The following is a 16,801-nucleotide window of genomic DNA, read 5'->3' as shown; positions in this document are numbered from 1 at the left end:
GTGACTCTAGGCTGGGGAAGACTCTCTTATCAATTGATTTTTCTTTTTTATAGAAATTAAGTACTTCCATACACAGCAACCTAAAATCACACTGTTATACATATTTCCTTTGACTTGTTTATACTAATTGACACTAAAATAAAATCTTTGCTTCATTACTTGTCTATATTCTAGGATCTTCATACCTAAAGGGAGAAAATTAATTCAGCTGTTTGTAATGATTAAACAAAAAAAAAAATCAATGATAATATAATCTCTGGTTTGGTAGCTTTTACTTTAAACAACAGCTTAGTTCTTTTTTTCACTGTGTAACTGCCTTCCTGACAAAACTTGAACAATTTTAATACATTAGTGCAGCTGCTTATAATATGCTTTGCATCCATGCTTACTTTCTGTGATGAATGATTATTGTTTCATAGATATAAGGTGTGTCAGTTTCACTAGACAGGATGGGCCATAATACCTTTTCTTTATTATAAGGTTCATGGATCTGTACAACATTGCTAATAAAATATAAGGTTCACTTTCAATGTTACATTAAAATCTTAAATTACTGGGAATATTTTTTAAGTGTCAGTCCATGCACAATGATAATATGATTCACAGGTGATCTGAGACTCTGAGTGGAAGATATATTGGAATCCTAAAGTTTGAGAAACAGGTATATTTGAATTAGATTATTTTTATCAGCTGTAGAATTAGATATATTTTTAAAATTTATAATAAAATTGGAAGGCAAAGTAAATGTTTTTAAATTGACAATTTAATTTGGTCTATTAGGGTGTTCAGAAGTGTTATTTACTGTGCATACATTTATATGTAAAACAGAAAAATGTTTGATATAAACTCTTTGGTATAAACTCTACCTTATAGTTTCATTGTCATATATATCGAGTCAAAGGCATAAGCTCCACATACTGGCTGGGAATGTGACTGCTGGGCAGTTTTCCTTGCAGTTCAGAATTGTCAGAAATTACAGTATACAGGAGGGAGCTGTTTGATAATCTGGTGCAGATTAACAGGGTCAACATACTAGTTTTTCAGGGCAATCCTGGCTAGCCTCTGCTGGGACTTCCTCCCAGCCCTACCCACAGCCCAGGATTCTGTTTCAGCTCTGACAGTCACTTTGTTGTCACCAAACCCCTTTCCTGTAACAAATCCAAATCGTCTGGGTCAGTTTTCTCAGGTGGAATTGGATATGCCTGTGAAGGCACTAACTCTGTGTGTGTGTGTGTGTGTGTATGTATGTGTGTGCACAAGTGAGCATCCCTGGCTCCTGGCTTCTTTTCTTCAGTGAAGGTGTCCTGCTTTTGCTGTTCCCTGATGATTTTGAGTTTGGGATTCCTGTCCTCATGCCTTTCATCTTTCCTGTGTGATGGTTATATGGAGGATTTTCCCATAATCTGTTCTAATATTGTGCTGTTGTACCCATGCTGAAGCTCTAACCTTGGTCTTCCTGCATAACTCTTGTAAGGCTTAATATCCTGCCACTCTGTAGCATTAGTGATAAGCTCTTAAAAAAAAAAAAATTCTAAAAATATGAATCTACAAGATGTTTAGTGTTTCTGTGAATAGCCTGTTATCCTAAAGGCTTTTTTCATGCTCATGTATAAAAATTTCCTGTTTCAACCCATGCACCTTGCTATACAAAGAAATAAATACGAATGACTTTGTGAGAATTCTTAGATCAGACTGAGGTTGTCCTTTCCTATTTGGCATAGGCATCTGCTTGATGACCACCTCTAGTTGTGTTATATTTCTAGAGTTTCATTTTGAACCCATAAACACTGGGTATGAATCTGTCAGACAACCATCAAACAAGACTATAAGAATGAAGAGGGGATTAATATCACTGTAAAAACAGGGAAATAATCCTTTGGCACGATGACTGGAGAGTTTTATTTTCTAAAATACAAGGCTTTTTAAGATAAGCTCAGTAGCTCAGCTATTCTGAAGGGAAGTACTCCTGGGTTTAGGAAATCAGCATGTAATGGTAAAATTCAAACAAAAAATCCATTTGATATTTATCTGCAAGAGCCATAATTGGAGGACAGATAAGAAACATTTCCTTTAAGGAATACTGACAGCAAAACTCTCCTAAATAAAATCGAGAAATCATTCCAAATTTAGGCAATCTTACAGTGTGCATTATTTTTAATGCACTATTCATAGGAATATTTTTGTAATAGAGGTTTGGAGCTTTTTGTATTCTAAATGCAATCTCTGTCAAGAAAATTTAGCAAGAATATGGAACTTAGTACAAGTTCTGTAATACTATATTGTAACTATGGAGTGTACTGGCTCAGAATAAAGCCATCTGGTTCCTATTCTTGTCAATATATTTTGTAGTTTGTAGGCTCTAAAAGTACTATGAATATTTCAAAGTGCTTATATACAATAAAATATAGAGATTATGAATGTTTTAGAGTCAACCTTCTGCTTGTTGAGGTAAATATGAGTTTAAATAACTTATTGTTTGCCTGACACTGTTTACTGAAGGTAGTATGAAAAAGCAACTCTAGGATAAAAGGTGAGAAATGCCCACATTAAATCCATCAGTGAGTAAAAAAAGAGGTATGCATCTGCATATTTAGAATTGTTTGCAACATATTGAATTCTGAACTCTGTAACCTTTAGAAACCCTTTCTGTTCCCTACACAGGAAGAAAAGATGGAGCATTATGTCCTAAAAAAACCCCCAAAACCCAAAACAAACCTGTTTACAGCAATTCATCATTTTAATATAGGGCGTTGGTATTCTTCTGAGAGAAATGAAGATCAGACAAATGTGTAATAATTCATGGTCTTCAACTTGAAGTTGTATCGAAGAGAGAAAAATTAATCTATTTCTTTGCAATGGAGAAGTTCAGAATAATATAGATTAAGATATGTACTGTTCTACTTTGTGAAAATGAGCAACCAAAACGTTTTGCAGGCTCTGCTAGGTGAAATAAACACAAATAAAATTGTAATAAATTTTTTTTTCAGAAAATGTTGTATATTTTACTATTTTTAGTAGAGACACTTGTCAACAGTGCAGTAAGACCTTATCAACTTCTTTATGATACAGCCATGATATGCATCGTTAACTGCGACACTAACTGTGACATAGATTTTTGGGGTTTTTTTTTTGTAGTTTTGGGGGTTTTTTTTTTAGTAGCCTTGTATGCACAAAGGCCACTGAAACCATGGTGTTATGAAAATCTATGGTGCAGCCTTCTCTTCCTGCAAAGTAACATGTTTCTGCTCTCTGTCTAAATGGAAAAGGCCCTGGGTGTCCTCATGGACACCAACTTAAACATGTGTCCTCGATGCAAAGAAGGTCAGTGGTACCCTGGGATGGATAAGGCAAACTGTTGAGCAGGCTGAAGCAGGTGATCTTTCCCACCTACATGAGTACTGCTTGCAGAACTATATATTGCAATATTTATATATATTTTTCCAATTAAAAACTATCAACTAATCTTGTAAGAATGGCAAGTATCTCTTCTTCATGAAGATGGATGAGGAATGAGCATTCCTCCATGAATGAGGAATTTGAACTGCTAACATGCCAAGCAAAACATATGTGGTATGACAGTAGACTCCGTGATGTCAAATTTAAAATAACAGTTCACTGATTTCTAGCTTTAAACTCAGCACAAACTTCAGCAAGTTTTTCAAGACACTCTGCCCACAATTAAAAAAAAAAAAAAACAACCATATTTTGTAGAGACTGTGTTTTGTTTATGTTCTTTAATGCAGAAAATTTATTATATACATAAGAACAGGGAAAAAAACTTTTTCAGAATTTTTGACCAGCTTATTTCACCTTTTTAAGGTCTTAATTCAGTTATCTCTCTCTAATTCTGAACATCACAGAGTCCGTCAACTTTGAGGCAGCTGCATTTTCCTGCAACTGGATTTTCAATATTTTTTCATTCTAATTGTCCTATGTTGAAATTGGTAAATATGAATTGTACCTAATAAATCTGTACTATTTACCTTTCTCTTTGTTTCTTTTTTAGCTCCATGTGGTGGGCATTTTTCATCTCCAAGTGGAGTAATCCTCTCTCCAGGCTGGCCAGGGTATTATAAAGATTCCTTGAATTGTGAGTGGGTGATAGAAGCTGAACCTGGACACTCTATCAAAATTACATTTGAAAGGTCTTGGCTAATGTTTTTATTACTTCATGTTTTCCAGTTTTTACCAGAAAAGAGGAGTTATTCACTTTATTATAGCAATAATTTGCATTATCTCTAAAAGCAATCAATTTTACTATCCCATAGGACTTTTGGAAACTCCTTCAGAGTGCAGATAATATCTTCAGTGTAATTTCTGCTTTGATGTGCTGAAAAGCTTTTGAAATTTTTACCCTTTTATCTGTATTTAAACCTGTCTATCCCAGTAAAAAATGTTGTCTGTTTTTAAATATTAGCATGTTTCATTTGCTTTTAACTTTATTGCTATGATGAATTATAATTGCTAAGTTTTTTTTTTCTTTTAAAATCACAAAATCGTCAACTCTGAAAATCTGAATCATCTGTGAAAACTAAATTAAATGCAGTCATAATTTTCCCCACTCTGAATAGTTAATTATCCTATCAGCTGAACTATCGTTGTAAAAGGACTGTGTGCTCTCAGGATGGCGTTCCAGTGTCCCCAAATTACTGCAGCATTCTACTTTTCCTAGACTAATGTCTGTTACTAAGGTCCCTTGCTTATTCAAAGGATTGAAATGTGCTGAAGCACCTTACATTTCTCATGATAGAAAGATGTTGGCATTTTATTTGAACTCTTTATCAGAAAACAAGACAAAAAATGCAATAAAAAATGCTATTCTCCTTGTGGTTTAGATGATTTTTAATTGTAAGTATTAAAAAAATTAGATGACAACCCAGTAAAGAAGTGCCATTGATGATCAAATTATAGTGTACAAATATCATACAAGTATTTTTTAGTTGATATTTATGCAGCATGTTTTGACTAGGCCTGCTCACACTTGACTTAAAAGAAGGTATTTCTTCTTTTGATATAATTAAAAAGGTATTTTTAGCAAGGGATGAAATTCATATTGTCTTCATAAAATTTGTCATTGTGATAAGATTTTTGAAACCTTTTTTTCATTACTGTATCATACTCTATAATAAAGTATACATGGAACAATATCAACAATCAAAGGACAGGTAATATGTGCACTTTAGTAATTTTCTATCCTTACCATAACATGAAAGCTAGTCTTCCAAAATCACTAGAATATCACTTAAAATAATGATTGACCAAATTTTTGCAAATTAGAATACAATAAAAAATTGAATAACTCCCTCCTGCTGAAACTTCTGTTAAGTTTTTGAAAAGAAAATTATAATTTCAAATAGTTGATTTTTAATTCAGCAATTCACTTAAACTACTTATTTGATGTGGACAGTCATTTCAAAGTTAAAAGCATTTGCCTTTACATTTGCAAAATACAATGCCAGCTTCATTTTCTTTCTTTCCACCTGAGTTTTAATAAATCTGACACTCTCTTGCATACAGTTTTTGTTTGTAATACATTAATGCCTTGTCATAAAATTGCACAACTTCTATTACTCTTGTAAGGAAGATTGAAAAAGAACAAGATATGGTCTCTTTGGGTCACAGAGAAAGCTTCTATCCTCCTCATGACACTTTTTCCCTTTGCTGCTCATTTTTGACAGTCTTGTTACTTGTCAGAAGTGGTCTGATATGCATATTGCTCAGATACAGCAATCCAGAAAGGCCTTACTTGCAGATAAATGTGTACTTTTATGTGTCTCTGTGCAGAGGTACACTTAAAAATACATCTCAGTGTGTTCACACAGATGCACTTAGATATATATAGTTACATGCCTGGATGCAAAAAAAAAGTTATTCTATAAAATTAATGATGGAATAAAACTTTATGGTGTAATGAAAGAAAACATTTTGTAAACTTCTGTTATGTTATTTACTTAGATGTTATTTTTTTCCCATAGTTTAAGTTTGCCTTCTGAGAAATTTATGCATTAGCTTTTTAAAGGCTCATTCTAGTCTTGGCTACCCTTGTTCTGCTGCTTCTGCTTGCAAATTTTTAGCTGCACTTTCTTAAGAGAAAAGGATAGTTTTGTTGAAATAAACAGTTTTAAAACTATAGTCAAATGTCTTTCCTATATGATTTAAAAAACCCCCATATTTTGCCTTTTAACTTTGTCCTGAGAAACACACATACTCTTTCTAGCCTTTATTGGTGCAAATACCAAAACTTCTGCAATATGTATGGTTGTTTGAAAGATTTTGAATTTGTTGGTCAGGGATAAATATTTATACTACATGTCTATAACTTTTAAGTCATTTTTGGATTTTCTAAGTTTCCCACTTGCAGAGTAGTTTCCTCTTAATCTTCCTACCTTCCTATACCTTCTCTCTTACCACATTGGAGAGGAGTGAGGTACTGCATTTCATGACTGCATGCTAACAAATTCCTGTGCCAAGGAGACAGAGACATGAGAAAAAAAGGAGATCTACAGACAAATAAAATAAAAACAACTATTAATTTTTGTGCTTTTGGCATGCAAAAAATAACTTTTTCATATATTGTTATATGATTGTGCATGTATATTTTAAAACTTTTATTCGTGTTCTACAAGCATAGCTAAGATAGATAATCTGTTGATATTTTGTTATAAATCAGTATCTTTTTAGGTTCAATTGAAATGACAGAAGCAAGAAATGGCAATGCCATTCTTGATTGTGATGAAGTGTTTATCATGAAGCCTAATTATGAGTATTTAAATGTGAGAGATGCTGACAGCAAACAACTAATTGGGGTACCAGTCACGTTTGTCTATTGAGCATTTACTGTGCAGCAGGAAATCCTGACACCGCAATGAGTTGATAAGGCTGTCTCTTAGAAACAAAGATGTGTGTTATAAATATTCAGGCAACTTTATCTGTTCAAATAAGGCCTCCTAAAAAAAGTCTATGTGGGATCTCCTGTGTTAAAACTTTTTATACTCCTGTCTGCTTGTGAGTCCTTCATAAGATTAGATGTGGCATAGCAATTAAGACATCCAGGTTAATTTAACAATAATGATGAATTAAGTAGGAAAGAACATTGGAAGGGTCTTCCTTGAGCACAGGGTATTTCTCATGCAGTTTCCTAAAAGCCCCTACTGTTTTGTTACATGGAGGGAAAAAAAGTATGTAAATATAGCTGATATGTTGAGCATCAAGGGAAAAGATATTGAAGGAAAAACTGATATAAGCATGAGATTTATAAATTAAATTTAAATAGATCCGTTTTTGAGCTAAATGACCAAGCAAAAGCATTGAATATAATGCCCTCTTCAAATTTTTTTCAGTTCATCTCACTTAAAAATAGATCTTACATTTTTTTCATGTGTGATTATTAATTTTTTTCATCTTCATATTTTTCTGCTATTTGTAGTGGTATGTATAATCTAAGCAGTTTTGAGAGGATTTCCTTTATATCTTTGGAGATTCAACTTAATTTCCACTTGACTTGAGTGGCCTGGTAGTTGCATTGCATTTATCAGAGCCACGGCTTTTTACACCTTCTGTCTCAAGTATGCTTTTGATTAGGTCCTAAGAAAGTTGAGCAAGACTAAGTGATCTGTTTCCAAGATTTCTTGTGTGTTGTATGGATGGCTGGAAAAAAAGAAAAAAAAAAAAAGGAAATATTGGAAAGAGAAAGTTGTTACCTAGTAGCTTTTCAGCAGGATGTCATTGCGAGTTACTGGGGAAGCTAACAAAACCCAAAATTTTCAGTTTTCCTATTTCTAGGGTTATCCCACTTCATTTCTGTAACTCTAGTTACACTAGTTCTGTGTAGTTCACTTTAGTTCTGTGCTGTTTTATACATTTTTTAGAGGGAGCAGAACACCAATAAAAGAAAATACATGTTTTGTAGGTTTAATTTGTCTTCTTGTCTTTTGCCAGACTCCTTTAGATCTTTAGGCTCAAACTTATGAGACATAAATACTGAAATATCGAGTTCCTCAGTACATCGGCTTTATTCACACAGTTCTTTGAATGGATTTTATAAAGCTGAGTTAGACGCCTGAGTAAATCAAAGAGAGAATTAAGGTTATCTAAGGGTGGTTCTAAGATCCTGCTGTTAATTGTTGCTCTTTAATTCTGAAAAAGTTTTTCAGTAATCCATCAGAGTCCATTATAAAGCATTATGATTGATCTAAAGTCTGTCATAGCAAGAAAGAGATAAACCACTGTCAAAATACCAAACAGGTGTTTGGAACTGCTGATACCATCTGAAACAAGACAAGCGAGGAGATATCTAGCAGCACTATCACAGTCAGCTTTTCCTTGCTAGGGAGAGCACACATACTGTATTTAGTGCTTTCTAAAAACAACTTTTAGTTGTGAGTTTTTCTTCAAATAACTTCTTTCACTACTTTGGACTGTGTCTCAGCTGGCAGAAAGCCACTGGAGTCAAGAGTAAAGTACTTCTATCCCTGCTTGTAGATGATTGTAAGGTAGGAACTCAAAAGTATGAGCTATTGATGATACAAAGTAACTTGATATATTTTCCAAATGCATAAACGTGCCTCCCATATAATTTAATTAATTTTTCAAAAAGAAAAAATATATTATTATAAAATAGCATATGCAAGTAATATAAATATTTATTAACAAACTGTTTCTAGCTTTTGTTTCCTGCCATAAAAACCAGCTCAAGGAGTTTAAATTTATTTCGCATCTTTCTAAGGAACTAATTTGAAATTTTATTGTTGTATAAATTATATGGCTAATTAATATTATAGTAATGGTATTGAAAAACAGATATGTGGAGAAAAAATATTTTCAGGAAAGGTGCATAGTTTAAAAAATATGGGTTTATTGAATTTGTTTTAACTGTCTCTTAAATGTGTGCCTTTGTGTGTTTCCACAATTCCAGATTTCAGACTGAACTGAATTATGATGTTTTGGAAGTTCATGATGGACCAAACCTATTATCTCCACTTCTGGGTTCTTACAATGGTACACAGGTCCCACAGTTTCTGTTTAGCAGTAGCAATTTCATGTATCTTCTCTTTACAACTGATAACAGTCGTTCTAACAATGGATTCAAAATTCACTATGAAAGTAAGTACTTCTGAGTTGTATTATTTGATCTACCCTCCCCCTCCAGGTTTACCCTAGTCATGTACAGATGTCATCTTGGCTAAATTCCTGTTATTTCCCAATCTGAGAAAGATTTAGTAATGTTAAACTGCAAAAGATATGACCACTAATTTTATTTATATTTCATGTCATTGGTGGACTGCTCTGTGCTTTAAGAATCTAATTATGAGAATGAGAAGCAAATGCCTTTCTTCTGGAGGCTGTTTTTATGTCTTATATTCCTATATTTTATACAATGCATTTTTGTGAGTGTAAAATGGCATGAGATCAGGAAAATTATGAAAACTAAGAAAAAAACTGAATTAGTGTTCTGGTTGATGTATCTGCAGCTCTAGCTGAACGTAGGGGAAAATGCAGTTCTCATAATGACCTGAAAATCAAGAAATGGAACTGTTTGGTTATAGATTTTTAGGATTCTAAACACCTGCCTATATGATTATTTTTCTGAGATAGAAATATTCTTTTGTCCTTATTATAATCATACAAACTATATTGCAGAAAATATCTGTAAGATTTCATACATCATGAATTATTAAAATTCCTATGTTGAAATACTATAATTCAATTTACATTTTGTCTTTTTAAATAAAACTTCTGTTGCAATAATTCCTACTTATATGAGAAATAATATTTTTACTGTAGTCATTAACTTATTTGTTTAGTAGAGGTCATTGGCACATTGCTTTTACTGCTGCTTGTTAGAATTGCTACCAAAAATTTCCGGATGTTCTTAATTTTTAACTTTATTTTTTTGCAATTTTCACTATTCCTGGCCACTATAAGGTCATAAAGCTAATATGCATAGGGGAGATATTGCCAGATAAAATTTGGATTGATTTGAACTCCAGTGAATGTTAAATTCAGTCTGTTTATTGAAAAAAAAAAATCTCTTATTATACCAAAATTTTTACCTTTTTTAGTATTCACATACAAACGTCTATTTGTATAATCTTCTGCATTATGAAAAAGAGATGATTTTGTTAGGTTTTCATCCATTCTGAACTTTGAAGGAATTCTATCCTAACACATCAGGAACACTAGATTAAAATTGCCCACCAAGACACTAAATTCCTAGAAAGACTGAATAATGTTAAATGGTAGAAATTATACTTTGGGAATGCGAACAGCAAAAAGAAGAAATCTGCATTTATTACAAATAACAAACAGTTTCAATTAAATAAAGTTTGAAAGGAAACCTGAAATTTCTTTATAAATAAATTCTTGAATTTCATTAGAAAATCCTATTTTTTGTAAAACTGATCTACACCCCACAGTTCTCTACACTAGTGGAGAAAGAAAGCTAAATTTATACTATCAGAGAACATGGAAAATGTATATTCTTACCACTTTTACCCAAAACAAACAACTTTCAGTATTTTCTTTTCTGTTTATTAGCCCCTGTTTTTACACAGAAGTCTAGTATTCATTTTATTTTTGCTTAATTCTTACTGGCTTCTCATCTTGCATTATCCAGTACAATCCAATTCTGTTTTTCTTTTTGGGAACATAAATAATAATGATCAGTGGTCTCTTATTAATCATTTCTTCTCCCTTCAAATATTGTATTGAAAGCTAAGATCTTTTAAATGTTCATAACTTTTAATGCTAATTATATCTTTCCTCAATGAATTTCTTTGGAATGAAGGATTTTTTATGACTTCTATGTAGGAATAAAAGGAATAGCACCCATGAAAAAATCTTGCACTGAATACTTCTAGTAATTTACTAACTTAAGTATTCTCTGTAAAGGGTTGAGATTTTTTTCATTATTATTTTATAATGAACTACTTTATATGAGCTTTATATGTGAAGATCTCACTGGGAAATAATTTAAAAGGTTTAATTTTTTAGCACATGTTGAAATCCCTTTATCAAGTCAACTTCTCTTTATTCTTTTATGCTATTCTTTATCTTCTCAATGTCTCATATATTAAATAACATTAGGTATGAGTATGATTTATTTAAATAATTGATCTATGTAAATATTGAAAATATAAATATCAGAAGAAATGTAACCAATTTCAGCTATGCTAGCAAATTTTGATCAGGAAAAAATAAAGGCTGAAAATCAGAATTTTGAGTGATCATAAAAGCTTTTTAATATCAGCATCAGGTACAAAATCATTTAATGTTACTAAGACAGGATCAAACTAAATATCCTTTAAATTATGGGATATTTTTCTTATTTTTCTCTGCAACAATGACGGGATTCAAAGTGTGATCCATAGTATCTTTTAATGGTAACATGGAGAAGAATACTGGAAAGTAATTTACTGTAAATGTGAGATAATGAAGCCTTCACCTCACAACAATCACAACCTATAAAATTAATTTTTAAAAATCTATAGGTCCTTTGTTTAATTATTTTATTTTCTCTTTTTTTTTAATTTTTTTTTTTTTTTTTTAATCTAGGTGTAACTGTTAATACTTACTCTTGCTTGGATCCTGGAATACCGGTGCATGGACGTCGTTATGGACATGACTTCTCCATAGGTTCCACTGTCTCGTTTAGCTGTGATCCAGGTTATAGGCTCAGTCATGAGGAGCCTTTACTATGTGAAAAAAATCACTGGTGGAGTCACCCACTCCCAACTTGTGATGGTAAGGATGAAGAGATTTAATACAGAGTACTTTGAGATATACAAGGTTTGCCAAATTATTATTAGTCAAAATGAGTTAAATGCCAGAGCCTGTAAAACCTACATTTTTAGGAAAGGAAAAGAATAGTTAGAGGAAATAAATGCCATATAACTCTGAGATGGGACATATGAAACAGGGAATGATATATAGTTATTTAATCCTGCAGATTACTGAAGGTATGTCTATCTGAATTTATGTAACTATGAGCTAACTGATTGCAAACTTTGTGTATATCTGGTTGTAAAAAATTTATTACAGCTTAAAAATATTTGTGTTTGGGTATCCATCTATGAACGCAGATTGCTGACATAAAAACCATGAAATTAAGTTTATTTGCACATGACTCAAAAACTTCCTTTCTCCTGTTTCATGATGATAACTCAGTTTATATCTTATTATCAGAACTTAACGCCCTTCAGTCACTGTGGAAATTTATTAGGACCACAGTATATCTGCTGATTATTAAAGCAGACAAAAGTGGTCTCCACCATATCATTAAATCTGAAAAATTATCTAGCCTTTTCAGTCATCTCTTGTCATCTGAATTGTTAATTTTAATGCTTTCCTAGTAGGGGTCATATGAATTATATGTACTGTTAAGAAAGTAGATTGTAATATTCATTCAGTTACATTATTTGAGGAATTTACTTCTTAAAGCAGTTTCCCTCCTTGCAGCATGGCTCATGTTTTTGATGTTAAAAGTGTTTTCAGGAATAATATAACCGTTTAATTCTAAGTTATTTTTTAACCAGTGAAAGTCTCCTGAGCTTTTAGGAGCTACAGAATTTACATGATACTGCATTTTTTCATGCACTTCTTAGTGTCTCAGGACAATAATTTTGAAAGAAAGATCTGAATGAAGACTGATGCAGAAGCTCAGTGAATCATGTGTGATTTGTCTTATGGAAGACTATTCATTCCCACTGCATTACTTTCTTTAGAAAATGGTAGGGTCTTCTTTGGCCTTCAGATTGTTTCATTAGGAAATGTTTTGGGATTTTATGTTCAGGAAATTGAAGGTGTTGCTATATGATAATACTCAAAATCTGAGGTAGTAGAAAGGGATGTGAATAATCACTTTGCTGAAAACAGCCCTCTTAGTCTCTCCAAGTCCATTTTCTGAAAGATTCTACATCTCAGTCAGGTTCTTGCAATGAAGAATTGCAGGGTTCCCACAATTTCCAGTTAAGGAGACTATTTTGCTGAACAGACCACAAAAGTAGGATGTGTTTTCTAATGGTGATAGGCACTAGATGCTGACCATGTAAAACAAACAAATAAGCACACTGCCTATGAATACTGTGCTCTGTTGTGAAATAAACATATGTATTATGATCAATTTCTTCCTAAAGATGCCGAACTAGTATGCAATTCATTAGGTAAATGAGGTTTCTTTTTCTCCAGAGCACATTGCTAAATGGTGATTTCCCATTCAATAAATATGTTGTAAAGGTAGGATTGAGTACATTTATTCTACTAAATGTAATCAGTTTATGGTTGATGTAATTTTAACTTCATTGCTGAATTTCTTCTCTGGTGGAATGTTTTTTAAAATAATCCAGAGTCCTTGCACAACAGGCAAAAAAGGGCATTTGCTAAATGGGCTGTTCTTTGTATAAATTATGATTATGAGTTTGTATTAATCATATCACTACCAAACACATCAGTCACTATTACTGTGCATTCAGAATCTTACTCTGATGGTCTCTGAAGAGACGAGTTCTACATAACAAGTTTTGATTGCTCTTTTGATAACCGCGTCTCTTTTTTATAATTACATTGTGTTCTGATGTGGAGACAGACCATGGTAATTGTGCAGATAGGTCATGGCAACTCATGAGTGGGTGTGATTTGGAAAAGTGACTATAAAAGGAAAAATTTTAGATGTCTTAGAGCAAGTTCTGACTCAAAGCAGAACATGGTATTGACTCAAATTCTGTTATTTGAAGGAGTGTAAACTAAATTTTTCATTATGTGTTTATGTTGCACAGATAAACAAACAGCTAAAACAGATGGTTACAAGCTTTGCTGGGAAACACTGCTTGTATTGCATCTATACCATTCTCATGTACCAACTACATATGATTCACTTTTTACCTGTGCATCTGGAAAGCCTTGAATTTCTTAACTGTAATCACCACCCAGTTCTTAACTAAAAAGATGAAATTGTATCTTAGAATGTCCTTTCTATATGAATACTACAAGAGAATTTTGCTTGTAAGCTTTGAATATATGTAAGGAACCCTATTCTACCCAGTTTATGAATTACTCAAATAATCCCATCAAAAATTACAGGAAAATGAATGCAAAAGTTAGATATCTACTTAAGAGTAAAGTGTTCCTTTCTCCCTTCATCATAACATTAAATTGAATGCTAATAGATAATTCTTATTCATTATTTGAATTAAAAATATTGTCATTCCCCAAATCTTAATTTACTTAAGAAAATTAACAAATAGAATGAAAATAATTTAAGCAAGATAAAAAAACCTTTAATGTTTATAATGGATGTCCAAATGAATTAGCAAATATGACTAAAGTAGCACATGAGGAACATAGGGAATAATGCAGAGGTGTTATGTCCTTTCTGTTGACATCTCTAAAATAAAAATAATAATTCAATTAAAACACAGCTTTTAAAAAACCCACTTCAAATACTCAGTGAATAGAGGCCAGAATTGGAAATGGAGAGCGTGTCTGGTTTATTTTAGATTTAAATGAGAAAGTCGAAATGCAAGTTTATATTGTGAGTAATCTAGGCAACACTAGTTTATATTAAATAAATCTCTTCCATAATATAACTCAAGTCTAAGGTTTATTTCTTGAAGCTGAGTATGTTAATTTGATGTCCATATCCTTATTTATTTACCCCTACTGAACAACATTCCATTTTAAGATACATTACACTTTCTATAATTAGGGAAGACAAATGCTGAAGTTACTTGGTCTGTGAAGCGCAGCATATTAGATTCAAACTCTAATTCAGTGTTTCAATAATTTTAAAGTCTATTTTATATGCCACTTTTATTATCCAATTGCACAATAAATGAAAATCTTCTTAGAATTACATTTTTAGTTGGAAGTTGGAGTCAATTAAACAAATTAATGTAATGAGGCCTCTGTGTGTTTGTGCACACATATATTTGTATTTAGACTTATATATACACAAAGACATTTCCATATAAATAGATTTTTTCTTTTTTTCTCTGCAGTCCTTTCTAAACCAGCATATGTTATTAGTCTTCTTTGATGATGCTTCAAATCTAAAGCTAATTGTTATTGATAATCAATTATAATTGCGTGCTTTCTCTTCCCATTACTTCTGAAAACCATATAGTTTCCAATTATGTGTACTTAAAACAAACTGAACTTCTACAAAAAAAGTTGTTTTTTTTTTTTTTGAAGCTTTTCTTCTTCTTAAGAATATTTTATCTTTCCTGAGAAAATTGAGATTCATCATTTTATGTTAGTGTCTGAGTTGCAGGTGGTGATCTATGGCTAGTCTCTTGAAAAATTTTTACACAAGGAAATAATTGGTGATCCCATTTGAAAATGTGAAAAGTGCTAATTTAACAGATATCACCATCATCAATCAGGCTAAAAAAGTAAAACACTTTGTTTTTGTTTTTTTTAAGTGAACTACTAGTGAACACTCTCTGTTGAAAAAATCAAAAAAATTCATTTATATATAAATCTCTATCTATCTATCTATCTATATTATTTTCTCTTCATTTACTAAATATTTCATACATTTTCTTCATATTTTCTGGGTTTTTTTGGATATGGGGACTGTTATGATCTGACTTAAACCCAGAGGATCAAAGAAAGCGAGGTATCTATGTATAAACTAGAAAGAACTTTGAAGGTTCAAAATATACTTAAAAACGAGATTAAAACCAAATGAGGTTAGAGGCTGGTGCCAAAAAATTGATATGTTTAATTTAATAATAAAAGAGGCAAAGAAAAAAAGGAAGTGGTGGAAGGAAGTGGCGGAAGGAAGGAAGGAAGGAAGGAAGGAAGAAAGGAAGGAAGTGGAGGAAGGAAGGAAGAAAGGAAGGAAGGGGCGGAAGGGGCGGAAGGGGCGGAAGGGGCGGAAGGGGCGGAAGGGGCGGAAGGAAGGAAGGAAGGAAGGAAGGAAGGGGCGGAAGGAAGGAAGGAAGGAAGGAAGGAAGAAAGGAAGGAAGGAAGGAAGGAAGGAAGGAAGGAAGGAAGGAAGGAAGGAAGGAAGGAAGTGGTGAAAGGAAGTGAAGGAAGAAAGGAAGAAAGGATAGGGCGGAAGGAAGGAAGGGGCGGAAGGAAGGAAGGAAGGAAGGAAGGAAGGAAGGAAGGAAGGAAGGAAGGAAGGAATAAAGGAAGGAAGTGGTGAAAGGAAGTGAAGGAAGAAAGGAAGGAAGGAAGGGGCGGAAGGAAGGAAGGGGCGGAAGGAAGGAAGGGGTGGAAGGAGCGGAAGGAAGGGAGGAAGGAAGGAAGGAAGGAAGGAAGGAAGGAAGGAAGGAAGGAAGGAAGGAAGGACGGACAGCGTTATGTGGACACATATCACCCACCCGAGGATCCCAACTATGTCTCACTGCTCCCCTCCATTTGACCTTCTTGGTGGTCAGCGTCCCCTGTGGCTGCCGCCACACACCACACCACGCTGAAGAGTGCAGAATTCCATGGGCTAATCCACACTTTGGGCAGGTGGGAACACCCTGTGCCTCCCTTGCAGGGAGTTTGACACTCTCCCTTGCAACACAGAGGGTCTGTTGCATCATCTCTGGTGCAGGGTCTGGGGACCCCTTTGGGGGCTCTTTGGTGGGCGATGCCATGGTTTAGTTGAGGCGATAGGGCATGGGTTGGATTTAATGATCTTTAAGGTCTCTTCTGTGAATTCTGTGAATTCTGTAACCCCCCTCTGCTGCAGATAAGCTTGTCCCCGGGGCAAGGGCCCCTCAGCCGGGCTCCTCTGCACAGCGGAGGGTGGCGGTCACTGCCTCTGACCAGAGCTTTTCCAGCACACACCCAAAGCCTCTCTCCCCCA

General features: G+C 33.5%; 1 protein-coding gene across 3 annotated transcripts in view; it reads left to right on the top strand.

Moving 5' to 3' along the window:
• Nucleotides 1–16,801, top strand: part of CSMD3 (CUB and Sushi multiple domains 3) — a 583,179-nt gene that overhangs the window by 337,813 nt on the left and 228,565 nt on the right. For all 3 annotated transcript variants that reach the window (XM_059857957.1, XM_059857877.1, XM_059857801.1), the window contains 3 exons: nt 4,007–4,145; nt 8,915–9,102; nt 11,554–11,742. In XM_059857957.1, coding sequence (XP_059713940.1) covers nt 4,007–4,145; nt 8,915–9,102; nt 11,554–11,742 — 516 coding nt within the window. The remainder of the gene's footprint in view (nt 1–4,006; nt 4,146–8,914; nt 9,103–11,553; nt 11,743–16,801) is intronic.

The sequence above is a fragment of the Haemorhous mexicanus genome, chromosome 1 (assembly GCF_027477595.1).
Source record: "Haemorhous mexicanus isolate bHaeMex1 chromosome 1, bHaeMex1.pri, whole genome shotgun sequence".
Lineage (NCBI taxonomy): Eukaryota > Metazoa > Chordata > Aves > Passeriformes > Fringillidae > Haemorhous > Haemorhous mexicanus.
The sequence above is the reverse complement of the archived record's forward strand: the minus strand, read 5'-3'. Positions and strand labels throughout refer to the sequence as shown.